The sequence below is a fragment of the Condylura cristata genome, unplaced genomic scaffold (genome assembly GCF_000260355.1).
Source record: "Condylura cristata isolate star-nosed mole 26May11 unplaced genomic scaffold, ConCri1.0 scaffold00001, whole genome shotgun sequence".
NCBI classification, from domain to species: domain Eukaryota; kingdom Metazoa; phylum Chordata; class Mammalia; order Eulipotyphla; family Talpidae; genus Condylura; species Condylura cristata.
Genome location: NW_004567102.1, coordinates 11,612,019 through 11,639,654, shown reverse-complemented (window position 1 = coordinate 11,639,654; position 27,636 = coordinate 11,612,019). Strand labels below are relative to the sequence as shown.

The window sequence follows — 27,636 nt, the reverse complement described above, 5'->3', positions numbered from 1 at the left end:
TAAAACCACTCTCTCTCTCCCCTCATAGATCACTGCTGTTACTTTCACTTACAAAATGAATGTGTAAACTTGACAGGTTCATTGAGCTAACTGGAAGGTTCAATTAGCAGCGTGTTATTAACCTATTTTTTAATGAAATGTCTAATACCAAAGAGAGAAAACAATCAAGAAATTAGTTTTTCTTTACTTCATTTATTTACACGACAAAGAGAACTGGAAATTGAAGCAGGTAATATGGTATTTGCCAGTTAACACATTCTTGATACTGAACAGATGTATAATTATGCATCATTGATTCCTTAGAAACCTAGTATTTCCTTCTGATTTTTCAAAGATACAAAAGTAAAATAGAAACTCTAAGTAGCTCCATCACCATTTTAGCAACTACTTTATATGCCTTCAGGTTAACACTTAATTTTTATTTCCTACCCCAGAACACATCAATGCTTTTGTTTAGTTTCCGTGTAGTCTGAGCCTCTTCACTCACTGAAGTCTAGGCCTGTAAGCCTCCTCATCTCATTAGAGTGGGAAATGTACTTCTGAACCACCTCTGCAATTTTTCACAGAGCTTTTGGACCTGCCTCCAATTTTTTTCCTGTCACAGTCCCTCTTCAGCTGAGTCATCGACATTGCCCTGGCTTATTTCTTCTGTCGTGTTCTGTAGAACAGACTCCCCAATGTATAATTGCTGCTTCTTTTCCTTTTAGGCCCCTGACATTAGAAGTCAGATTCTAAGGAAGGCTGGTTTGGTTTTCATAAACAATGAGTAAAAAAATATTCAAATTACATTTCCAGATCAATGATAGCTTAGGGGAAAAAAAAGCATCTGCCAAATAAATGTTTCTTATTTTCCTAGTAGGCTTACTGAACTAGAGATCTACATCTCAAGACTTCCTAAGAATATCGACTCCACATTCTAGAACTTCAGAAAGAAATAGGAAAAACGATTATCTGATATTAGATCTTTCTTCCATTTGCCCCTCATCAGACATCCTATCTCCATGGAGACATACAGGAGATAACAACTAGTAAACCCAGTGACTGATTCAACCCCAATTTGAAGCCTTTTTCTGCTGGGAGAGGTAAAATACTCTTTCCTCTTCCACTTATGAATGAGCTGCTATACTGAAGACCAGGTCCTTTTTCCTTCATGTATTTCTTCTCCCTTAGTTAATTTAAATTACCTTTTCTTTGCTGGTACTTGATTCCTTCAAACTTTTTGCAAAAAGAAAATACAAAATTGATTCACTTTTCCAGTTAAAATAACGTGAAATTATTTTGCTGTGGTAATATTTTCTGCACTTTAAATTCATGGCAAGAACTTTTTCTTTTCTTGAATGTGGTTTTGAGTCATACTAAGTCATTTTTAAAAATGAAAGGTTCACTAGGTATGTGTGACCATGGGCAAGTCCCTTAACTTCTCAAGGCTTCTTTCTCACTTAAAAAAATAACACCATCTATGTCCATTTCATAGGGTTATTGTGAAGTCAAGAGAGGTAACAAAAACTTGGTGAACTACACAAATACAGTATGTAATATTTCTGCAAAGGCAGGTGTGAGAATCCTAAGTTAAGGCACACAAAGCCAATAAAAAGGAGGACATACAAAGATCAACCATCAAAGAGGCTTGGAAAAGAGAATCAAGACACCTTCATAGTATGATTACGGCACCAGGTATAACATATGCTCAGTGATTTAATATAAGAGACATGACATGGGCATTTATAAAGCAGAATAAAGATGAAAACAAAGGAGACAAGTAGAAAAGCCAGCAGGAGAAATCCACTCAATGTAAGTTATCCTCCCATTGTAGGCAACTCTATCTGTAACTATATATCTAGAAGATCTTATACCAATTTTGATAAACTAATGTTCAAAATGTTTATAAACAGATTTTCCATTTTGAAACTAAGAATCAGAATGTAGGATAATTGCGTCTAGGAACTAAAATATAAAATAAGCTTACAAAGTATGTGCAAAACTTGATAAAATAAAAGGTATGGGGCCCTCCCTGGAAGCGCAGCGGGTTAAAGAACAGCACAAAGAAGCTTAAGCCACTTCCACATGAGTTTGATCCCGCCTGCCCCGGAGGAGATCCACAAGGCTGCAGACCTCTCCTGGCCCGCTGCTCCCCTCAGCAGTGTACTTCCTCAATCTGCCTGCTCTGCTCCCCTCTCTGTCTCTGGTGAATCCTCTCACCCTCCGCATCTCTGGCCTGTACCCCAGTTCTGTACAAATAAATGAATAAATATTTTTTAAAAATAAAATAAAAGGTATGTATGGATATATATACAAATACATATGCATACATGTGCTTAGGAAAAAGGATTAAAAGGAAACACATGAAAATATTAACTAGGGTTACCTTAGTGTAGCATTTCAACTGATTTTTGCTTTCTTCACTATGTTACCTAAATTTTCTGAATTTTTACAAATGTTTTCTTATGAATTAAATTAAAATAAATGTTACTGCAGTTGGAGAAATAAACTGATACATTTAAACAAAGAAATACTATTCAGTGCTAAAAAGATAGGACATACCAAATTATGAAAAGAAACAGAGAAACCCATAAAGTCAGCCTGAAAAGGTTACATACTATATGGTTCCAACTACATGACATTAAGGAAAAGTCAAACTATGAAGACAGTGAAAGATCAGGGGTTTCCAGAGGTGGGAGGGGGTTTAATAAGTGGAGCACAGTGGGCTTTCAGGGCAGTGAAAATACTCGGTATGCTACCACGACAACATGGCATTTATCCAAACCCAGAGAATGTAGTGAACTCCAGGAGCATATCCTAAGATAAATGTCGGACCGGACTTTGGGTCCATATGTATCCACTGATATAGGTTAATAAGCTGTAACAAATGGACTTCTCTAATGGGGGATGTTAATCATGGAGAGGCTGTGCCTGTGTGAAAGCAGGAGACAGGCAGAAAATCTCCGTCACTCAATCTTGCTATAAACCTAAAACGCCTCTAAAAACAAGTCTCAAAAATAACTTATTTAAAATTTCAGAAGAAATAATCAACATTACAGAACATCATATATATGCTTTTGTCCTACAAATGTTGTATTTTCACTAAAATGGTATTTTTTTTCCTACATAATCTAAACTGTCAAAAATGAAAGTACTTAAAATATAATAGCAGGACATTTGTGCAAGGTGGTGGCATTAAAGACTAACAAGAAAAACAAATCCTGATCAGTAGATGTAATGACACTTCCAATTTCTCTAAGAGGAAATTGGAGTGAACTTGTAGGAGTCCCAAGTTGTAGGGCTGAATGTCACATAGGACTCCCTACCCTTTATATGCTAGTTCCTTCACACTGCACTAGGGACAAATAAAGGACTACAGATATTTGAGATGCTAAGTTCCTTTAGATTTGTCCTCACTTATGACACAGATTAAATTCTATATAGTTTTTACTCAAAATTACCCAGAGATCTTCAAAGTCTCTGTTATCAAGCAGCAAAAATTACTGACCTGAAGTCAGGAAAACAGTTGGCTTTCCTGTCATGAAAGATTTGGACCAGCCAATGCAACCTCTCTGGAGATCTCAGTTTCCTCATTTGTAAAAGAAGTCAATGGATATAACACAGAACCCCATGAACTAATAAATACTAGTTTTTAGATCCCCACCCCCACCCCCCAACACACACACTTTAAACAGGATGAGTCTTGCTACCATCCTTCTTCTTGAAGCCCATTTGTAAGGCAGGAAAGCCCATTTGTAAGACTGAGATCAAGCAGGAGGGTAAGGGACTGGGGTCTCCATGAGGCCAGAGTGCAGGTGGGGGATGGGATAAGCTGTCAGAAGAGGTGGCTGTGTGGCCAGTGAGCATGACAGGCCAGTGACCATAAGTACGTTACGAGTCATAGTTTTATAAGTTATTAAAATAAAGACTAAGACCCTGCTCGTTTTTCCTACAGATTAAGCTCTTTATGTCCTGATAAATTTAAAATAATACTACTATTGGCTTGATTCCCAATATTGCTGGTAGCTCTCTCAAAGTTAAAATTTTTGATCTAGCATTCAGAGTCCAACACCAAGCAGACTTGATGTCAATGTCTACCCAATGAGTGGAGAAGTAAAGAATCAATACATGTATTGAAAGCAGATTTTTCTCCCTAAGTTTAACGTCTTTTAATTACCAAAATCACTGAGAACAACAGGGTCTAAAAATTGACATTCACTTCACTGCTATAGTACAGAGATCTCGGGATTTTAGATACTATTGTGCAAATAATAACATTTTTAGAGCAGTTATTCTGAATAATTACAAACTGTGAGTCTGCCAATAGCTGAGCTAAATGTGGAAGAAAGAATTGCAATTTCATTTTCCTAATGTGAAAACTATCAAAATCCATTCTGAGAACTGGCCCTGGGAATAGAGCACTGGGACTAGAACTAGGAACAGAACTCAGCTATGATTCAGCTTCAAGTGCTCTTTGCAGTAGAAAGGGGGAAAAAACTTTCTTCCAACAGACTTTTTGGTACATTTTATTCCAATTTTGAAAAGAATGAAAGAAGACATTTTAAATTAGCCAGAAATGCCACCTATTCCTTCAACACGACGATCTCCTCCTTCCCCATAAAAGTATTTTTTACAGCTATATTGACTCATCCTGCTAAGTTTCTAGCATGGATGCATACAGCAAAAGTGGTACTAACCAGAGGCATCTATCTAGATCATCAGATTTCCTTCCTCTGGTCAGTTTGTGCCACAAATCTCATGCTGCAAAATGTTACATGTCATCCTTCAGTGTCAGATTTTTTTTCCAATTCAGTTGGATACTTTTATTTATATTTCAGTTCTTCTAACAAAAAGGGAATGAAGAAGTGATTGCTCCACACCACTTAAAGGCTTCTCCCAAACTGTCACTGATGATGGAAGGTCGAACCTCTGTAAAAATGGATGCTTGGTGCTGTTATATCTCATAAAGTCCCCTTCCACTAACAAACTTTATGCAGATGTCACCGCAGGGCTAAAATGTGTGACAAATTAACCAAACCACATCCTCAGCACGCTACTAGACAGCCTAGAGGAAAGCAAAGGGATGCGGTAGCTCTCCTGTTTGTATTATTCAGGTTACTTAGCTCTACTAAAGAACCACTGCATCAGATCTCAGCATACAGAGAACCTATACGTACTATATTAAAAGGGCCACAAATTGGCTCGCTCAATAATAGAATGGACGTATGAACCAATAATAAAATGGTATGAACCATTTATGCCTTCTTGACTAGAGGATCCAAAAATTTCTGAATCGTTTGCTGAAGCAAATTTCCTCATTATTTCTGATCCAAGCTGCCAATGTACAGTTCTAAAAATACCCAACAAGAGTCCATTGGGGAAACCCCTGAGAAGTGGTCAAAGTAGAGGACCGTCTGATACTTAATCCAAATCATTCACTTTGCTTGCTTTGAATCTCAGGATAAAAACCTTGGTCTTTCTCGATTACACCTTAGACAGTATTGTAGTCATGTGTTAACCCTGGCCATAAGGCCCTGGCCATTGCAAAGTGCTCTCTCTCTCTCTCTCCCTCACTGAGCTTCTCCTAAAGGAATAGAAGGTTGGGCCCTAACTCAAAAGTAAAATCTTGAAGAAAGAAAGGAGCTCAGGGGGCCCTTCCTGGTGGTGCAGCAGGTTAAAACACAGCACTGAGAAGCTAAAGCCACTTCAGCATGAGTTCGATCCCCACCCCGGAGGTGACCCACAGGGCACAGCAGACCTCTCCTGACCCGCCCACTGCTCCCCTCAGCAGTGTACTTCGTCAGTTGGCCTGTTCTGCTCCCCACTCTGTCTCTGGTGAAGCCTCTCACTGCCCCTGCACCTCTGCCTGTACCCCAGCTCTGTATGCATAAATACATAAATCTTTTTTAAAAAGAAAAAAAGGAGATCAGGGAAGAACAGACAACTAAAATTTTGTGGCTGATGTACCACGGGACTCATTTGCCTCAGTTAAACCAATATATGATCAGTTTCACAGCCCATTCCTCAAAGCCGCTGTCACAGTCTTTCCAAAGTAATTATAGAAAATAAAGAACAAACACCCTTCCACATGTGTACAATGAAGAGACTTTTCCTATAATAAAGTATTCAGGAAGAAGTTCCTTTTAAAATAGGAGTAAACAACACCTCTTTTCAGTTGATTTTCCCTCCCACTATCGATCTCTTGGCCTCAAGAGCACAAAGGAGAAGCCACCAATCTCCTTTTCCTTTGAGAAAGACAGCTGTAGTTGTCAAGAACCCATAGAAGGGGGTTGAAAGTAAATGACCTGAGGGCACAGGGTGGAGAGACCCAAACATAGAAAAGAACAACATGAAGTCTAAAGTGCCTAAGCCACCAAGAAAATATCACAGACCAGGAAGAAAAGAGGCCAACAAAAGGAAGTGGGTTTTGATTCCGACCCAACCATGAGCTGCCACTGGCTCTCCAAGGGTGATGACGCTTTGGAAAGGTAAGGAGTAGTGGCTCAAGGGTCGAAATGTGCTTAATGAACCAAAAAAAACCAAGTTATTTTGGGAAGAAAGGAAAATATGTTTTGGAGTATTTTTCCTTTCCCCAGCTTAGTGCCACACCCACTCGGTCTTCTTTTTTCCCAGTCATGTCACCTGTTTTAAAGTCTGTTTCTTTACTCTCTTTGATTATTTTTTCCTTTAGAGAAAATTATATCCACTTAGTTCAAAAAAAAAAAAAAAAGCACTCATCTGAGAACATTACATATGTGTGTGCTGTTTTCCATAGTTTCATCAGTGAGCTATCATGAGAGCTCAAAGCAAACCATCTGCAGGTGTGCTAATTTATTATTACAAAATTTGCTCAGATGAGTATTTAATAATCAAAAGAGTGGATTAAAGAATAAAACTTTAAAGGAAAATTGACGCTCAGCTTCGCTGAGAAAGGTTACCCCGAGAAGCAGGATGCCTTGCTTCTCTGTGGCTATGGCCCAAAGTAGGAAAGGAACAAGCGTATTCAGTCAAGCCTTTCTCAGGTTTACTTTGCTCAACTTCTTCGCTGCTCTGCCAGCTTTTAAAAGCAGGAAGGTTTGCTCTCAGAAATAAATCCTGCCTATTTCCTCTCTCCTTCCTTTTCTGTGAGGATGAATTCCTTGAGGGTGATTTTCACATTGCAGCTCCCAAACTCCAAGTTATATGAACTTTTGTATCACCTGGAAATATGTTTAATTTCTCCCAATAGTGAGGGAACAGAAAAAAAGAACTCAGCCTCACAAGTTCCATCTTTGGGATCCAGCATCTACAAGTCAAACAAACCTGAGTTTTACCGACATTAAAATGGTCTCACCCTCAGCCCCAAATTCTTCAAAATGCATCTATTCTATTATCAATAACAATCTATCTATGGCAGATATGTTCCTCTTTTTGCTCATACTCCTCTCACTTAAAGATTAGAATGGCCATTGAAACAAGACAAATTACTCTCATCATTTGTGTCTACAAACCTCTGTGACTCTGAGCTTCAGAATTATAATGGGAAACAGAAATCAGGCCTTTGATTGCTAAGGGCAAAAAGGTGGCACTTTGTTATACTTCCCAAATATACAGGGGATCACTAGGATAAAAGGATTTGAATGAAAAGCCCTCAGCCTTCAGGAACCTATTCTATTTAATAATTCTTAGAGTCAAGAAGTTCTTCTTTAAATCTAACCCAAATCTATCATGCTTCAGTTAAAACCTCTTCTCTGACTGTTCCAGAAACAAAACAGCTGGTCACCATACCCAGCTTAATGACTCCTCATAATTTTGCAGTCTGTTATTAAGTCATTTTTCAGTCTCCTCTTCTTGAAGCTAAATAATCCCACGTCTTTCAACTTATCCTTATAGGTTCAATTTTACAATCCTTTAATCATCATCGATCCTCTTTACTAAACATTCTTAAGTTTTCCATGTTCTCTTATGTTTTGAAACCCAGCTCACCTTTAGAACTGCTTCTCACTGCCCTTCAGAAAAGCCTCAGACTTTCAATCTAAAAGTACAATCCTAAATTAATCTACTGGAATAGGTATCCTACTACATTGTCGGGGTTTTTTGTTGGTACAAATCAGCTCATATGGCTTTCTCTAAGAAAAGCAAGTTCTTTGGGACCCCATATTCTCAGAAAGTGCAGGCCACAAAAGAGACACCCCACTTCCCTCCTCCCACTGTCTTCCTCACCCAAACTCTTCAGACCGCTTCCCCTTAAATAATCCTCTCAAAAAAAAAAAAAAAATGCACATCCACCTCATCTGATTCCACTCACTTAAACCAAGTTGTTAACCAAAGCATCTTAAAATGTGGTATCCTATGAGGCCCTCTGTCCTTAAAGCTTCAACTCAAAGAATCTCAGAACTGTGGTGAGAATCACGAGAGAGGTTATAAGGATGGACAGCAAGAACCCTTCTGTGTGCCTCAAATTATATATGGGCACTGGATAGTTATGAAACAGACAACTTGGAGGTGTGTGCTTCTAGCCAATTCTCCTTGCAACTATGCCTAGCCCTCTCACTCCAATGCCTCTCCTCTATGGCAATTAGATATTAGATTCTCATACTGCTCATGTCCAGGGCTTTGTAATATGTCACCCCAGAGCTGGCTCTTCCTCACTTTTCAAATCTCTGCTCCATCATTCAGCACACAGAGGGCTTCCTTGCTGCTCTAGAACAGCACCCATTTTTCTGTCCCATCACCCGTTTTTCTCTATTACTACATTAGTCCTCTTTACACCTAACCCAATGTGCAACTAAGGGCAATTATAAATACATGTTTATTTACTTTTTTCTTGCTCTCTTCCCCACAGACTTCAGGCTCCTCAAGAAGGGCTTTGCATACATGGCATCTGGCTAAGAGTTCACATTCAAAAACAACTTTTGAATAAAATATGTCCCACAGCCAGGAACGTTTATATGTTAAAGTACCTAATTATCTCTTAAAAAAAAGACTGAAGACTGTCAGGTATTTAAAACCAAGGTGGTATTTTAGTAGTGGGACAGAAAGTAGGGAGGAGAGGTCTTCTCAGACCCACCTGGCGTTGCTCATTCAGGCAAGGCCAGCCCTGCCCTCCAGAGACAGCTGCTCGCAGGACAGTACCTGGAGCACCCCTGCAGCTTGTTCCTGCTCTCAGAACAAATAGTCTTGTCCCCAGTTCTCTCTCCTGCCTCAGCTTCCGCGTCATCATGTCATCTGCAGTTTCCCATCCCCTTCCAGATGCTCTTCCTTCACTGTTATTATCTTCACAAAAGCCCTCGCAGTATTTAGGAGGTGACATAGTCCATAGTGAAATACTGGTGGTAATTTAGGGAGCTGCGATGACAAGCACTTTGTCTATTCTTCCTCTGATTAATTTTGAATTTTCTACCAATTACTTCTCTACATTTTCAAATGGTGTGATTTTTCCGTAACTAACTTCCTGACCAAATGCTAACTTTGCTTCAATGGTATCTGAGGTGACAGTCTAGTAAGGGTAAATTTACACAACTTGTTATTTTCACCTCACAAAAGTTCAGTGTTTTCACCTCTGTTAAACTTATATCCTAATGAGTTCAATACTCATTCAACAAATTATATCTGCCTTCTGTGTGTCCAGTCTTACATGCCAGGGCTTATTAATTGAAAAAGCAAAGCAACCACATCAGCAGGGCTGTTTCCCAGACAACACTACTTCCCAACACCCACCAGGAATACCCTGGGCCCGACACCAGAGCTTCTACAGTTTTCATGACAAAGCATGAGGGACTTTCAGTAGTGTATAACCAAACAGGAAGAGACCTGGGCTCCTTGCCCACCTCCATAAATCATCTGCTGACTTGCAGAGTGACATAGAGCAAATCAGTTTTCAAATGGCCATGCCTCAGTTTACCTACCCGTAAAATGAATAATGCATCCCTCAAAGGGATGTAAAGAGGATCAGTGAGGTAATGTCTAAGTGTTTGGAACTCCTTGGCAGAAAGGCGCTACATAATTACTATTTGGTATTTAAGTTGCCCTTCAAGTGTGCCAAGTACTTTATGATCATTCCTGAGGAGTTACTCCCAGTTACTCTGAAGTTGTCTTCCAGTCTACTTCCATTTAAAGGATGAAGATATTGAACCAGAGGGAAGTCTGGGACTCGTTCAGGGTCACTAAGATGACACTGAGGTTCCAAAGAGGAATTTCCAAGTCCTCTAGGACTTAAGCATAACCGATCATACACCTTAAATACAAACTACCAAAACATGAATTCTTTGTTATGAAACTCTAAAATAGCCCTCTTGGTACCAAAAAAAAAAAAAAACATAACTTGATAACTTGGTTTTGTAGAACAGAGTAAAAAGGAGGTGAAAGAAAAACCAGCATTCTAGAATCAGAGATGCAGACCTGATAATTAACCTTTTTCACACACCTATATTTCTCACGTACTGTTTAATAGCCTGTCTACCTAGAGGCACTGTATTTTTCTACTAATCCTGTCCAGAGCCAATCCTAAAGAAGTATGCAGCCCAGGCTAAATCTTCCATGCCAGTGTTTTTACCCAACTTGTAGTGCAGGCATATTAATGCCAAGAAGATAAGGAAGAGAAAATGCATGTCACAGAGCTGCATAAATAAGCCCAAGGGGTGACGGAAAGGCAGATCACTGCTCTAGTGTCAGCTCACTCTTCCCCACTGTCCATTTCCCACACAGCACCAACAAGGGGCAAGTAGAAGCAACACCAGGACCCCTCTGAACATTTCACTTAGAGACAATTTTTATATAGGTCTTGGTCTTCTGACTCTTCTAAAGCAAACTCCTGGAGGCCACACATTTTCCTCCCCCTCTGTTTCATTCGACCATTCAATTATAGATAAAAGAAGCATCTTTTGGTTCTGAGTCCTGTAGCTCCACTAATGTAAGAGTAGATCTAAGAAATACTGCTCTGGTTGTTCAATGAGCAGTGGCCAGATGACCTCATGAGAATCAAGTTGATTGAGGTGCTTCACATATGTCTGAGTTTCAAAGAAAGTTCCAAAACAACTGAACGTCCACCAAAGGCAGAAGTGGGGGTTTAATTTCCTTTCCCTAAATGAGATTTTCTTGGTCTCTGCCCCCTCTGCGAGAGAATTCCCTCCACTACCTTCTCCATGGCCCTAGACTCATGATGACAGGTACTTAAAACCATTTTCCTTTCTCTATCTTCCATCAAAACATGTCTACCTAGCCCTCCCTGGTAGCACAACAAGTTACAAGTGCAGCATTGCGAAGCTGGCCACGGATGCTTTGGTGCGAGTTCGATCCCCAGCCAGGGAGGTGATCCACACGGTGCAGCAGACCTCTCCTGACCTGCCCGCTGCTCCCCTCAGCAGTGTACTTTGTAGATCTGCCTGTTCTGCTCCCCGCTCTGTCTCTGGTGAAGCCTCTCACTGCTCCTGAACTTCTGGCCTGTATTCTAGTACTGTATGCATAACTAAATAAATCTTTAAAGAAAATGTGTCTACCCTGCAGTTGCATTTCCTTAAATATTACTACAGCCAACTTGGTAATATGACTTGAAAATCTTAGCACGAAAAGGCTACCAGTGAGCTCTAGGGCACTCAGAACAGATACTGCCTGCAGGGTGCCTCTCATGTCATGTTGGCATCAGTGTGCACAAGCACTGATATTTTCTGGAAGAAATTCTCTGAATCCACCACTAACAAGCTCTCACAGAAGGAACTACCAAAGGATCTACATCAAGAAAAAGGAAACTGAATCCAGAAGGAAGAACCGAGGTACAAGAATGAACAGTGAGCAAATAAGTGATAAAGATGTAAATGAACATAAAGTAAACGACTTAAACATTAATAATGACTAATCCAGGAAGTCTGAAACAAGGATAAAAATATAAGATGGCGGCCCTCCCTGGTGGCGCAGCGGGTTAAAGCACAGCACTAAGAAGCTAAAGCCACTTCTGCATAGTTCGATTCCCGCCAGCCCCGGAGGTGACCACATGGCGTGGCAGACCTCTCCTGACCCGCCCGCTGCTCCCCTCAGCAGTGTACTTCGTCAATCTGCCTGTTCTGCTCCCCACTCTGTCTCTGGTGAAGCCTCTTGCGGCCCCTGAGCTTCTGGCCTGTACCCCAGTTCTGTATGCACAAATAAATAAATCTTTAAAAAAAAAAAATCAGATGGCAACGTCAGCAGCAAGTGGGTGACTACAGTGGAAAGTGTAAAATGCTCATACAACACATGGGCCTAGCTCAGGATTCATTTTTTTAAGACAAATATCCACCTGTAAATGGCAACGATAGCTCCTGAAAGAAAGATATAAACGACAATGTAAACCACAGTTAGTGCACTCAAAACAATTTTCACATGAAAAAAAAAAAAAATAAAGATGTCAAATGAAAATTTTCAACCCACCACAGGAGGAAAGTTAGCACCTACCTAGAGCAAAATTGGATAAGAAATATGCCATAAAACGAAAGTATCTGCAAAACGGGGGTGTGTAGATGTGGAAATATAAAAAGCAAAACACACACCTAAAATTATCATGCACTATGAATGGTACACCAGACCTGAAAAGCCCTGGGAGCCGCACTTCTAAGACTGACCTGCAGCAAACTACAGCGCTTGAAGTTGACACACAGCTTCTGGTCCAGCAAAGGCTCTGTCTACAAACCTGACTCACTTTACTTCCCAAGCCCGGGACTGCACTGGTCACCTCTCCCTTTACTTCCCCAAACCTGCTCCCAAGAAAGCTGTCCAAAGGATTTATTTTCATCTCAATATGAATTTATGTCTCAATTATCTTTTCCAGGGGTGTTTGCCTTTAAGTCTTACTCTTAAATTTTAATGAAGGGTTTAGTCAATGCCAAATATATTTTAGTCACTAGTCCACAGGAACAGAGAAAATTTGAGAAGAACAGGGAGTCCCTCTTTTCCTAAACATAGTCTACTTGAATGGCTTCATCTGATCTTGAATCATGCACTCTGCTAGATCTAAATTGTTTGACTCTCAACAAGTTACTTAAAAAATTGAGCATTTTCCATACTTCAACCTAAATACTTTTGAGATTTTATGTGAAGATCAAAGGTGTGTGTTAGTTGACATCATAAAAGTCCCCTATAAATAGTCTAGGTGGGGCCATGTATGAATATGATGAACAACATACCAAATCCTATTTCTCTGTTGTTTTGTAATATACCCTATTGTCCTCCAGTCCGATCTCCCTTAAAGATAATGCCATAGTGCAAACAACACAGAAGTAAAGTCATTCAATGATCTACCAGGGATCATCTCTCTGAAAAAGAAAAATTGCTTTTTATAAATAAATACATCAAATCTCTCTCGCGAGTCCCTAAGACAATTTCAAGAATGAATGATTTCTGGCTCACATCAAGATACAAACTACTGACACATTTGGATGGGGTGGATGTGTTTTTTCAAACACATATCTCTTGAAAACCTGCCATGCTATATTTAGTCAGAAGCAAGGATATCAACTGGAATAAATGCATGTGGAAAATGCCTTCTAATTGTGAAAGCTACAGCTCCTTGTTAACACAAGCCTCATACAATGAGAAAGCACATTCAGAACTGGGAAACCAGGGAAGAGTGCAGAGGAGGGACATGAGCATGTTTTAACGGCTGTGATAATTTGCCATGAAAGGATGTTAAGGCCATAGCTCCTTGCTTCAGCATGCCATGTGCTGCTGAATTAAATTACTGCCATGCAGTCTGCTAACGCAGGAATGTGTAAACAGGCCATATAGCCTTGCATCAGTTCCACAGAATGTTGCACAACACAAAATGCCTCTCGATGTGTCATTTCCTTCTTGGCCATCTTCCCAGCTCCTGACAGTCAGTCAACAAAAAAAAAATACTGAAAGAGATTTAAAACTGCTTCTCTCAAGAGCACATTCCACCAACCACCAGACATAACCTCCACCAGTACTTCTGACTCCCCCTTCTCCATTCTCCTTAAAGAGTGGGTGGGGGGAGGGGAGAGGGGAGGAAGAACAGTTTTGTTCACTGTTATGAGTCTCTTTAGTCCAAGATTTTCAACAATATTTTATACATTAGTGACCAAATGATTAATAGTTATGACAAGCAAACTGGTGCTTGTATTTGCTGATTTGTAAATATCATTAAAAGGCATTTATGGGGCCTCCCTGGTGGCGCAGTGATTTAGGACACAGCACTGCACGTTGGCCATAACAGCTTCAGTGTGAGTTCAATCCCCAGCCCCAGAGGTGACCCACATGGAGCAACAGACTTCTGTCTCATCCGCTACTCCCCTCAGCAGTTTGCTTCGTTGATCTGCCTGTTCTGCTCCCCACGCTCTCTCTGGTGAATTCTCTCACCACCCCTGTACCACTGGCCTGTACCCCAGTCTGTATGCATAAGTAAATCAATCTTTAAAAAAAGAAAAGTACAGTCCTAATAATTATCTTTAAAAAAAAAAAAAAAGTATTTACCCAGTGTCTATGCTGTAGGCAAGTCAGTGACTGGAGACGTCTGAGGTCAGAAATTAAGGACTTTTCTATTACTTTTTCTATTACTAAGATTCAGGGTTGTAGCATCAGGGGTACAATGCCTATCAAGATTTTCTCAAATTGAATTCACAGACAGCAACTATGTGACTGCAGAAACTGTGTCCAGGAATATCAAATAACATAAAAAATCATTCTGCTATCCCTTCACAAACACGTTCTCCATGTCCCGCTCCTTTTCACATGCAACCAGACTCTAAACAGGCCTCCACCAATGATAAATAATTAAAGGTCTATTTCCTCACTCAAAAAGGATGAAAAATAGTGGAGGATAAGTAAGAGCTGCCTCTGACATCATCTGGAATGAGGAAGAAAATGCCAAGCCCTTCATTCTCTCTACACTTTTAACTGGCTGGAAAACAGCCTCATAGCTAGGTGAAGGGACACAGGAGGAAAATGAGGTGATACCAAGCCTGGATCACCCCGTTTGGGTTAAGAAGGTCACCTAAAGTTGGTAAGATAAAATTTTGACAATTGGAACTATTTGAAAAACATAAAACAATAAAATGTTCTCTGAAAAATTATACATTAGTCAGTATATCAAGCGCAGGTAAGAATGAGCAAACAGGAAAAGATAGTCTAGCTACAGGACCTCAACTTACCAAGCTGACTGAAGCAGGGTACCCAGGTGGTCCTAGAAATACAGTGCCCGCACTTCCAGATAACCTCTCACTCACCTGAGTGCCCACCCATTATTAAGGTCACAAGTGGAGCCAGCAGAGGGGAGCAACAGCTGTTTCCTCTAAGCCTGCAGGAAGGAGCTAGATTACTGAGTTAGAGCTTCTCTTAGATTACTGCAGAGCTTCTCCCTGCAGCCACCAAATCAGCCAGCGGGCTGCAAAGCAGTGGAGAGTCCAGCAGGAAATACAGTGGTGATGGCTTTGGTCTTTCCTTGAAAGTGACTATGGAGCACAGCACACCAAAACTCTTAGAGACCCCCTCAGGTATATCAGGCATCAGATGTGTTCGCAATTGAGAATTTTCAAAACTGGATGACAGAATGTAGGAAACCTCCAGACCTGTCCACGTGAGAATTCATAAGCTATTTCTGCTATACACTTGTCAAGTTAGGTTCATAACATCTTTTTCTTCAAATACCTAATGTTCTTTTCTCATACAAGTACCAGCCTGGCACAGTTTGACACTGACCTGTCAATACAAGGTAAAAGCATCTGATATTTGCTCAATTCAAAAGAAAGTCACTACAATTGCAATTTAGAGTAGCCTTGTAGAACTTTAAATGTCCTCCAGATAAAAAGTCAAGAGTCCTCAAACAATTACTTCTCCTGATTCACCAATGATTCACCCAGGGAAGGTAATGACACTGGTGGACCAAGGAAGCCCTGTCCAGCTGCCAGTTCTGAGTGTTCAGTCCTAAGAAGGCCTGAAAGTTTCCAGTATGTTCCTTTCAAGCTGTGCTGAAAAGGTATCACGAAGAGAATACATGGAGGGCCCAGTGGAGAGACTCTAGAGCTACAGAGAGAGAGAGGACCATCCAGCTATCCCACCATCCCATCCAAAGCCAGTCTTCCAGCATCTTACCAACACATCAGATACAGAAAACCCTAAGTGAGCTGCACAATGCCCATCCAGATGAGGACCAACCAGTCCACAGAAATAATAAACGTGGTAGTTGGTTGAAGCCATTTTCGGGGAGATGGCTAGTTATGTAGCAATAGCTAGCTGAAAAAGCTACAAGAGAATGAAAGGGATTCTGAATCTATAAGATGATGCACCTTTTCTACCCACTGCACAGCAAATAGTACCTTTTCCACTTGTCTTCTCTGCCAAACCACTACTACAGAACATGATATTGCTAACAAGTTTTCACCTTCCTGGAAAGGTTCTTTAAATCAGACAGGGATTGGGACCAAGTGCATAAATGAAACGAAGGATCCTAATAGAAACTGATGTTTAAAATAGTTGGGTATCGGGTCCTCCCTGGTGGAGCAGCGGTTAAAACACAGCACTAAGAAGCTAAAGCCACTTCCGCATGAGTTCGATTCCCGCCTGTTCCGGAGGTGATCCACATGGCGCGGCAGACCTCTCCTGACCCGCCCGCTGCTCCCCTCAGCAGTGTACTTTGTCCATCTGCCTGTTCTGCTCCCCTCTCTGTCTCTGGTGAATCCTTTCACAATCCACATCTCTGGCCTGTACCCCAGTTCCATATGAATAAATAAATAAATCTTTGAAAAAAAATAGTTGGGTATCCACATGCATTACTGTTGCTGCTACACTGGCTTCTGCTGCTGGCAAACATAAGGCGGTTGTTCTTCAGAGCTGACTTGCCAACAGAAGGTCAAAACGCCTTGCCTAAACACAAGACTTACAAATTTGGGATCTTAAGTATGATGTCATGTCTTAAAATGATAAGCTGGCAAAGAAAATAAATGGCATTTTGTAAAGATGTGCACCGTTTTCATGTTTACGCTACTTAAGATGAAGGTTCTAATAAGTCATCGGCTATGTTCCTTTAAAGGGAAGTTTTATAACTGAGATGAATCACAACTGCAAAAGATCAAAGTTAAAAAACATCAATGATGCCATGGGGTACTTTTTAATCTTGTAATGAGTGATGATCATGTGCTCTTATGAAGTTAGTCCAACTGCCAACGCCAGATGTGTATATTAAGAAAAGAAGTTGTTTGTGATGTGACAGCACCGGTTCAGCTGCCAGAGAGAGAAAACATAGAAGGATGAAACCTTTCTGATTTTTGAGTGAAAAGCAAGTCTTGGCAGATGTGCTGATAAGCAGGGCCCCAGTCAAGGACATGAGTGCCACAGCATCCTCTCAGACTTTTCCTTGCTGCAAACAAATTATTTTTATCATCACTTATGCACAGCCGTCCCCGGGCTGCATGAATACCTGCTTGAGGCACAATTTATAACCATTATTAGTGTCATTTACTAATGAGCAGAAATTAGTAAAGCCATCTGGGGGAAAAATAATACACTAGAGAACAGAATCTAGATGGTATCTATTTTCGGGAAGCATATGCTAAGCGAAACTCTACAGTAAGCTTCTGACACTGAAAGAAATTGATGTAGTAATAGTTAACAGTTAATAACTGCTTACTGCATGATGGTCACCTTGCTATGATTTTACATACATTACATCATTTAATATCCTTGCGGCAACTGATGAGGAAGATATTGTTCTATTATTCTCACTTGAACAAGATGAGGAAACTGAGGCATAGAGAAGTTAGGTAACTGGTCTACCACCACACAGCTAGTAAATGGTGGAACTGGAATTTAAATCCAGTCTGACACCAAAAGCCCTTATCTTTAAATACTATCCTATGTTGACTAAAGACCCAGTTAACCCAGAAATTGTCTTTTTTCAAATCGCTGATCTCCCAAAAGTAACCTTTTCAATTTATATTCAGATCTTTAGAGGAAGGAGTAAGATTGCATTAACACGAATCATTAGTATAAAATCTTCAACTCCTTCCAACCAGAATGGTAATAAACAGATATCCACTGCTTAAATGACAAATAACCACTATTTATGGAATTATAATTGTGTGGGAAAGAAAGCTAAAATAATTACATTGTCTTTTTTTTATACTCTCTTCAGGAAAGTCTCTTTTCAAAGCCCTTATCTATTAACAGCTGATACAATAAAACACCTCAAAATCTAGAACAAGGGTCAGCAATTTAAGTTGGGCCCTAATCCTGCTAACCACCTGTTTTTGTAAATAAAGTTTTGTTGAAACAACCATTCATTTATGTATTGGCTAAGACTGCTTTCCAGCAACAAAGGCAGAGTTGAAGATTTGCCACAGAAATTATAGCCCACAGAGCTGAAATTATTTACTATCTGGAATTTTATAGAGTTTGTCAGCCCATGTTCCAGAGGCTCCCATTTAACACTGTGCTACATGCAACCAATCAAACAAAATCCTGTTATACTCAGAGTTGAAGAAAATTGAAACTTCTGGGCATTTTCCATACCTGACATTCTCACAATTAAAGAATAATACTGAACAGAATTACAAACATTCCAGGTGTTCCAGGTCAGGGATGGTCGAGAGCAGGCTAGAAGGAAGTAATCCAGCAGAATTGTGGGATTATAAAGATGTCACTGATACCAGACCTATTCTTTTAAGCAGTTACTGAGTTTGAGAAATCACCTTATGATGTCAGAGAAATGACATCACATTCTCACAGATATTTTCAGCTCATGGGAAATGTCATTCAGGTTGATCTAGGGCAGTGATCGCACTCGAGATCTGCATCTGCTTCCCCTCCCACCCTTTATACCACCAAAGACCTCAACTCAGGGTCACACATCTTTCCTCTCTCTCTAACCCCCTTTCCTCTAGAGCACATCTCTGCCTTTTCAAGACAGTAAGTCTATCAATTTATTAATCCTACCAAAAACTTCTCTGGAATGAGGTCAAGCTATTCGCACATGATAGAAAGTGACTTCCAAAGCTACTGACTTCCTCATCTTTTATGACGTCATTTGGAATAGGTTCCCCATCCTCCCATTTCCTCTCTCAACCATCAATTTTTGAGTGTCAGTTCTTAAGTGTATGAACACAGACACACAGGCACACACACAATAATGGTTTTTCTCAGAACTGGAAAAAGGAGCTGAGATCATCAGGAAACATGTCTAAAAGATAAAACAGCAGTGCTAAATGTTAAATAATTACTATGTTGCCTTATGCATTACAAAAATGGATATCTTGCCTTTTTAGGAATGCAAGGGCCAATGAGAAAAAAATGTTAGAAGATGTCTTCCATCACAGGATATCATCCCCACTTTATGGCAGCCCAGGAAAGTCAGGCAAAGTCCTGCCAGCCAAGACACCTCTACTCTGTTCTATTCCTCTGCTCTGCATTGCCATTCACCTTGATGGCAGGAGACCTGAGGCAGAGACACGTCAATGGCAACCACTTAGTAGGACGTGCTCAAACAAAGCAGGCAATGACCCAACCTTGTGAACCAAGAAGAAAGCCACATACACAAGAGATGGAAAACAGAAAAACCTCAAAGACTGGTTTGCAGGAAACGTTCCTAATTCAGGCAAGCATTCAGCCCCTTTACAGAGAGACAGTGGCAAGAGGAACGGAAGGCATCTTACTGTCCCACTGCTAGAAAACAAGCAAGGCGGGTGAGGCAGAACCTTACCTCTCCTTTAGGGGAGAAAAGATATGCTACTCTCACTGTCTAGGCAGGTGCATTGTTATATAACAAATATTCCTGCCAGCTGTACCTCCACCACAAACCAAATTAAACTCTCTCAACACAATGGCTAAGACGCCAATGTAATTCACTCATCAAAGGCAGAGTTCTATTAGATGTTTCCATTGGCACAGAATTCTTAATGTTGTATATATCAAATAATCTTTACTCTCTATATTTAAATACTGCTATGCCAAGTTTGTTCAAATCAGTTTGGAGGAGGGACTGGAAGAGAGTAAACCTGTTTCAGTTGAGATATAGGAGGAAAATGCAGCCCAAATGGATCATGTGCACTACCTTACACTGATGCTGGTTAAACCTTCTGGATGTCCAGACAGAAAAATAAACCAAAGTGGACTTAAACCTGGTTTGACTCTATCTATAACAATTAACTCGAACATGACCAAACAACAGTGTTGTAACAATCAAGCAAGTTATCATTTGCAAATAAATTCTTTGTAATTAAGCAGTGTGCTCTTTATAAAGGGAATTGAGTGGGCGAGTTAAAAAGTTAAAACACATTCTTAGACCATGGGAAACAAACGCAAATGCTTTTTGACTAAGCTCAAGATTTCTCAGCTTATTGTTTTCTTCTTTAGCTCTCATGGGTCCTACCCTGCCCTGTCTATTGTGTACAGTGGATGCGCAGAATTTCTTAGCAAATAGTTACTGTGACTAAATAATTGTTCACTCATTTCCCAAAGAGATGGAGGCCTTAGCAATTTGTGGCAAAGGTTGAAACTGTAATTTTATTTTCTACTAACTGTGAAATCCTTTCTATTAATTGTTCTTCATTACAAATATATGCAGCTGGGATAAACTCCTTGCAGGGTCTCCACAAACTCTATTACCATTTCTAATAGAAAGGCAAGTACTTACTTCTGGGTTCCCGGGGTCCATCCACTGTAACTTTAATAGCTCTGTGATAGGTGGCTACTTGGGGAGGATTTGTGAAGACAGTTATGGTCAAGGTGAAACTCTTGCCTGCAGATGTAAAAGGGGAAAAATCCATAGTGAACATTAAAAGATAGTATTGATGTTTAATAGAGCAGTCTAGATGTCCAAATTGCATTAAGCAACTTTAACAAAAAAATAATAAAACAGAGACAAGAGTCTAATTCAAAACCCCTCTGGAGGTCACTTGGGAGTTTCTTAATTCACTGAACATCAGATTATCATCTTCCTTGCAGTACTTATACAAGCAGGTTTCAACCTCCCTCCCCCCACCAAAAAAAGGCTGATCAGTAGCCTTCGTACTGAAAATGAAAACCCCAATCCACTTGAAGAGGGTTCTCTTCCTTTCAGTTTTCTCCAACATCAGGAACACATCCAGCACAGACAATTTTAGAAGTCTTTATTTAGGATAAGGTCACGACCCCATGAGAGAACAATAGTAAATCACTGTTGATTATGTTATTTACTTCACATGGCTTTAGCATTTCATTTGCTTAACTGCACTACAATAAGAAGATGAAAGAGGATGGTTCTTATGGGAATCATTTTAACAGGAGCCAGTGTCTCCTGTCCTGGCCTTAATGTGCCTGTGGTATGATGATTTCATCATTACTGGAACAAAGTTTTTCTCCTCCCCCCACTTCCCTAACATACCTCCTCGCTGTTAAAGCTTTAAATAACTCCCTGACAGTGACTTGCTTTTGCTAAATGTGCTTGGTATCTCCCAATATAAATATAAATTTTTACTTTTAGCAGAAGGTGTCCTTCATAGAAATATCACATCTGATGTTTCAAATAAATAAGCTAAAGGTGATGAATGGAGGTTGGAGGGAGGGCAGGGAAAATTTTGGTAGCAGATTTGGAGGTTTGCTTTCTCCAGAAGAAGACAGACTCTGTTATACAGACTCACTGACAGTTGTAATCAGTTAGATTTGCAACGGTTAGTCATGTCAGATAGTCAAAACTGCTAACTGTTACAAGACAGGAAAAGGTGGGCGTGAAACAGTGACTCAATAAAACATTCAGCAATCTCAGGCCAGAGGATTCATGTAGCCTTCTCCTATAACGGACCTTTAAAAAGCTCATTTTAGTTTGCTTTGTTTTTTGGTCAGAAACTGTTTTTCCCTTTACTGAAGGCAGAAGGTATTAAGTCAAAACACAAATCTTAAACAATATGTAGCAATGCAAAGTTTAATGCAATCTTTTCAAAGCTTAATATGGAACAGGTTATATTCAAAACTTAATGTAGAACAGGTCTTTGGCTGTCAAGTCTAGTGAATGGGTTTTCTTTTCAACCCAAACCATGTAAGTTTCTAAAATATGTTTAAGGCACACATCATTTGTTATTCAGTATCTATAGTTTTAAGTCTCTTTGGGTATACTTTTCCATGGCCAAGAGGGAAAAAAAAAAAAAAAAAAAAACAAGAAAAAGGAGGAAAGAAAAAGGAATTAGGCAGGAGCATGGAGGGAGGAAACCGGGAAAGATGGATATTGATCAGAAACCTAGTAAGTGCCTGTCACTCATACATTCGATCTCATTTAATCCTACCCAGTTGGGTTTATCACCCCCATATCACAAATGAGGTATCTAAAGCCCCAGAGATGCTGAGTAATTTACCCACACAACTAATTAAGTGGAAAATATCTAGAGGTTTTCTAGACCTTAAAATTTAGGTCTAGAAATACTCTTATTTTAATTTTTCCAGAGGTCATTAAAACTAATAGGTACACTATTTCTATATGTGCCCCAATCATCTCTGTAAGATCAAAACAGTAAGTAGATTCTACTAAGGTAGTATCTTAGTAGATAAGATGAGAACATTATAAATTATAGGTATACCATATTTCACCTACTATGTATTGGATGTTAAGTAATTTAATTGTCTGGTAAGAGAACAGGCAATATTTTTGTTGTTGCTGGGTTTTGTTTTTTACAAAGATGATGACTAACCAGAAGAATAAGGCAGCCAACAGTCTGATCTAGTTACAGAAAACTGAAAAATATACAGAAATGAAGATTAGAAAGTTGAACAGGAAGCCACTGGATTCAGATCAGGCCCTGCAAACAATGGAGAGATCTGAGGAGTGAACCAACTATAAATTGAAAGTTAATTTATATTAAAACGATGCCATTTGGGGTTGGATACATGATCCCAGAGCCAAGATTGCATTCTAACAGCAGCTGCACAGGCAGTGCTTAAAAGACAGCCACCTTCCAAGCACCAGTCCTCCCAAATTAGGGATGTCTATCTCTCAATTAATGTCTTAAATAACCTGCCAAATAGACTGCCCATGAATTATCTAAACAGCTTCTGAGAATATTTCTATTTGAGACTGTTAGAATTCATTTAGAATATTTAAAAAGTCACCAATACTTCTCCTAAATGTAGAGAAACACTTCATGAAGGTACAAAGCCTTAATGAAATTCACTCTATTGTCTAAAAAAAAAAATCTAAATATTCAAAGCAGAGCCAGTTTTCAATAGGCTTATTTTTCAAAAGAGATGGGCTTGAGGAAATAAGTATTTAAGTCTAACTATGTTTTTCTGAAATCAAATCCTAGGAATCAATATGTAGTTTAACTAAACAAAACAAAAATCAAAAAATCAAAAAAAACCCTTCTATTTCTCATTGTTCCTTCAGAAGGAACAGGAATATAAAGTTCAAGAAGCCTCCAAAAACTATTATAAAACGAGGTAATTGGCTCTTTAACTTATAATAATGATACATTTCCTAAATCAAATGATTTTGTGGGTATGCATTATTTCCTGCTATCAAGAAAAACTTTTTCCAGGTTTCATTTTCATCATTTTCCATAAATGGTAAAAATGCTGGTTTGGGCCCTCCCTGGTGTTTGCAACGGATTAAGGCACAGCGTTGCAAGCTGGCTGCAGCCACTTCACTGCTAGTTCAATCCCCAGCCCCAGAGGTGACCCATATGGCAGCAGCAGACCTCTCCTGCCTCACCCCCTGCTCCTCTCGGCCCTTTACTTCGTCGATCTGACTCTTCTGCTGCCCACTCTGTCTCCGGTGAATCCTCTAAACCCGGCATCTCTGGCCTGTACCCCAGGTCTATATGCATAAATAAATAAATCTTTTTTTTGAAATGCTGGTTTTTAGGAAGCCTGCTGTCATCAGACAACTGACTGCATCACCCTTGGCTTTATCTGAGAACTAGTTCTGGAGCATGTCCTCAAATCATGAATTTCTAAAATAACAAATTGTCATTAAAAGACAATTTCAACCCAGCCCAAGGGTCTGTCAGGAACAGTCTAGTAGGGAAGACTATAAGCAGGAATTTGTACCATACCCTGTACACTATAGGTATTTAAAACTACTTATAAATTAAAAGCAGCATGTTTGATGTCAAAAGTGGGAAGCACACCAAGAAAACTCAAGGACCAAAGTCATTTTAAACACTTCTTTAAAATATAATGGAGAAAAAAAATAAGTTAAAACCACACACCACCCATAACTTAATGCACATTTCACTGATGCTCTACTTTTACTCCAAAGCACTTCCTCAAGTCACACTCATCAGATGACACCACTGCCAGAGTCCTGAAGTGACTCCATTATAGATCTGAAACGGTTTTTCAATTTCTGAGAGTTTATAGCTCTACCAGAGAAAAGAAAGAGTGCAACATTCCAGGAACTTTGGTGTTTTTTTATTCTTGGATGCTACTGAAAATAGAAAATTTAAATAGCTGGGGGTGGGGGGCGGAGAGGGAGGAATGTAATGGTCACGGTATGTTTGATACAGACTTAATCACTGAAGAGAAATGTAGAAGTTATGAAAACCAAAGAGGAAACTAGAAAGCAGGTCAGGTACACAGGCAGGTTAAAAGGTTTCCTGTCACTGAAAAACTGACCCTTATTTCGTCAGTGTTATCTCTTATCAGTGTTCTCTGTCCCTTTTTCCTTTTCATTTCAGTTTGGTACTATCATTTCCTTTCACAAAATGTTAATGTAGTGATACTAAAATCTATTATTAGTGATAAATCAATTTTTCTTTCTCTCTCCACCCGCTCCCCCTCACCCCCAATCTAAGTCTCGAAGACAAGTCTGGACCAATTTCTCCATCCTGCCTCTGGCAGCAGACTGTAGCATTTCAGATCCTCCACCAAGTCCCAGCTGCTTCAAAGGAAAAATCCTACTTTCTTCAGTTAAGATCATAAGAAATATAGGGGGAGGGGGTCAGCTCTGTTTGGACATAATTACACTTCATCAAAAGAAGCTTTCTTCATCTTCCATGCGTGAAAAGTCTGCAAGCAGTTAAGTCTGTCTTTTTTTTTTTTTTTAAATATAAAAATTGCTATTTGGGAAACCAGCCAAAACTCAGAAAGCCAATATAGTAAAACAGTGCACACCCTTTGTTTCTCTTTGAAGTTTCTTAAATAAATATTTTGAGGGTTTACAAAGTACACTATCACTTTGCCATAGTTTCTACTCAAATTGATCAGAGAAAAGTTATGCAGCATCTCTATAATACACATGCAAGATAAATGAAAACACTAGCTTGAACCTGTAAGGTAAAAGAAAGTATAGCTGCAATCCTTTAAAAATGAAATTCATGACTCCAGTTAAAAACAAAGTAATAGTACATAAGCAGAGTCCATTCAAAGCATACAGGTAAATCTTCATGTTCAGATTATTTCTTCTTACCAGAAAAAAAGAGAAGCTTTAATTATACAATGGACCTGCACCAGCAACTGAGGGAGAAAGGAGGAGAGGGAAAGAATGAATATATAAACATACACACTTCACACCTAATCAGTCAATAGTGAGATTAGGATATGTCTTTTTTTTCTTTTAATGAAAGTAAACTAAAACCTGATGCAGAGATAACCCCTTTAGTTTTGATTCCACCAGAGGTTCTGAGCCTCACTTTATTTCAAACAACCCTTCAGTGACAGTATCTCATTAGCATGCATCATTTTTTTTAAGTAAAAAAGTACAACTTCTTGGCCCTGTTCCTAGAAAGTAAACTAAAACTACTCGTCGGAAACAGCCTTGCTTGAATTTCCCTTATCAAGTTTTTACAATGGCAATAATTTGACATCTGATCCAAACTAAAGAGCAATTATTAGACATGGCTTAAAAATTGATACTTCTCATTTCCTAATTCAAACCTGGGTTGAAGTAATTCTGTGGGTCCTATAATTTATTTCACCTTGGTCCTAATGGTCTATTTTCTTTCTTGTCATAGAGTACTTAAAATATCAGGGTCAACAAATAAATAAATGAGCATTACACTTATAATGAATGACTATTAACAGTAAACAACAGCCAAAATATTAGTATCCTTAGAGGCTGCTTTTTAAAACACTAACCCCCTTTATAAAACAGCTGTGACACTCTGAAAGGAAATATTTTCTATTTTGTGATCTTTGAAAGAATCCTAATATTTGTTTATGGATCCAGATGGTAGAACCCCTTAAGTACTGTGGAAATGAAGAGTCCCAATCATTCATCTGTGTAGCCAGTTCTCTATAGTGATTCTAACATAAGTAATACATTATTCACTTAGTCAAATGAAGAGTTGTTTGTAAAAGACTGACTTTAAAATAGATTCTAATTATGAGTAAATAAATCAGATTTACACAGGGGTAATGTGTAATCAATGACAAGCATTGTTCTAGCTGTCCTTGTTAACAACTGAGCTGAGTAAAGTTGTTATCAGGAAAATGAGCCAATGCATTGTTATCTTTCCCCTTTTGCCACTCAGTTTACTCAGTTTTTTGACTCCTTATAATTGAGTTTTGAGATTTCAATTTCCCCCTCTACCTTATATACTCACAACCAGCAAAATCAGAAGTCAGTTCTTCTGAAAGCACTGAATGTTCATTATCACTTTGAAAAAATGAAAGAGGACTGAGTACTGAGAAAAACACTCAGCTTCATCTGGATGCCTTTAGATAAAATTTTCAGTAATTCTATGCAGTAAAAGGTGTTGGTCTGTATAAAGACTAGCCTACTTGTCCATCAGAGGATCCTAACATGTTTATTCCATTATCATTATTAAAAGTCAGAGACCTACCTCGTCCACTCCGGCCCACAAATCTCAGATCGTTGAACCTTGCTACTTGGTTTTTCATAACAGCAGAGGCATTTCGGAGCTCAGCAGAATAATTTTCATCGTTACCCGCCATGACAGTAACCACAGTCCCATCTGGTACCTCTCCGAGGGCTACCACCTACATAAAACAGGAAACACAGCAGCAATAATGGCACTTTAGAAATGCTTAAAAACTGAGAATACAGTCTCATTGTGAATGATGGGTCTTATCAGTCTTGGTGCTCTAGTCCAATAATGGCTGACAGGAATGAGGCATCTGCATATGGATTGAGATGCCACTTTAAACAAACCAATGTTTCAGGGTCCACCCATTTTCAAAGGCAGGCAAAAGTTTCCTTCATTTGTTGTTGGATTCTTCACAGAGTACATGTACATTTTTATTGAATCCCCATGTTAGGCTGTCCATAGGAATTATGCCACAGAAAGAAGGCTGATGTCCCATCTGCAGATTGCATTGTACACATTAAGGCACCGCCTGTCTACAGCCCAGGCACCCTGAGGTGTGGTCTCATCAGGATCACAGACTAAAAAAGAGAAAGTCTGGTCAAGCCCCGTGGGAGAAGACGGTCAGGTGAAACTTGGCTGAGTAAATGGAAGCCCAACTAGGGTAGGATACCCAAGACTACATTTCATCTCCTGACTTAGGATTGGATATTCTGCTTTTCTTCGCACTAAGAACATTTACTGAATACCCAGTCTGCAGTGGAATCCAGGGGATATACAAATCCATCAAAAGCTTACAGTCTAGGTAAGATAGGGACTGAAAATGATCAATGACCAATATGTCAATATACTGACAAGTGGTACAGACAGCAAATACAGCCTTAGCCAAACTACTATTCTGTCTTGGAATGGAGAATTTGCCTCTGATTTAATCTTCAGCAATTAACTTGAGGATGACTGACTCAGTCAA

The 27,636-nt window shown here is 39.5% G+C and overlaps 1 protein-coding gene across 1 annotated transcript in view; it reads right to left on the bottom strand.

The window, feature by feature from the left end:
- The window catches only part of LOC101637734 (runt-related transcription factor 2), a 110,184-nt gene extending 83,347 nt beyond the window's left edge, over positions 1-26,837 (bottom strand). Inside the window, exons 1-2 of the mRNA XM_012725195.1 lie at positions 26,685-26,837; positions 20,570-20,674 (exon numbers count right to left, since the gene is read on the bottom strand). Of these exons, the coding sequence (XP_012580649.1) occupies positions 20,570-20,674; positions 26,685-26,796 (217 nt within the window). The 5' untranslated portion in view covers positions 26,797-26,837. The remainder of the gene's footprint in view (positions 1-20,569; positions 20,675-26,684) is intronic.
- Positions 26,838-27,636: the final 799 nt, after the last annotated feature.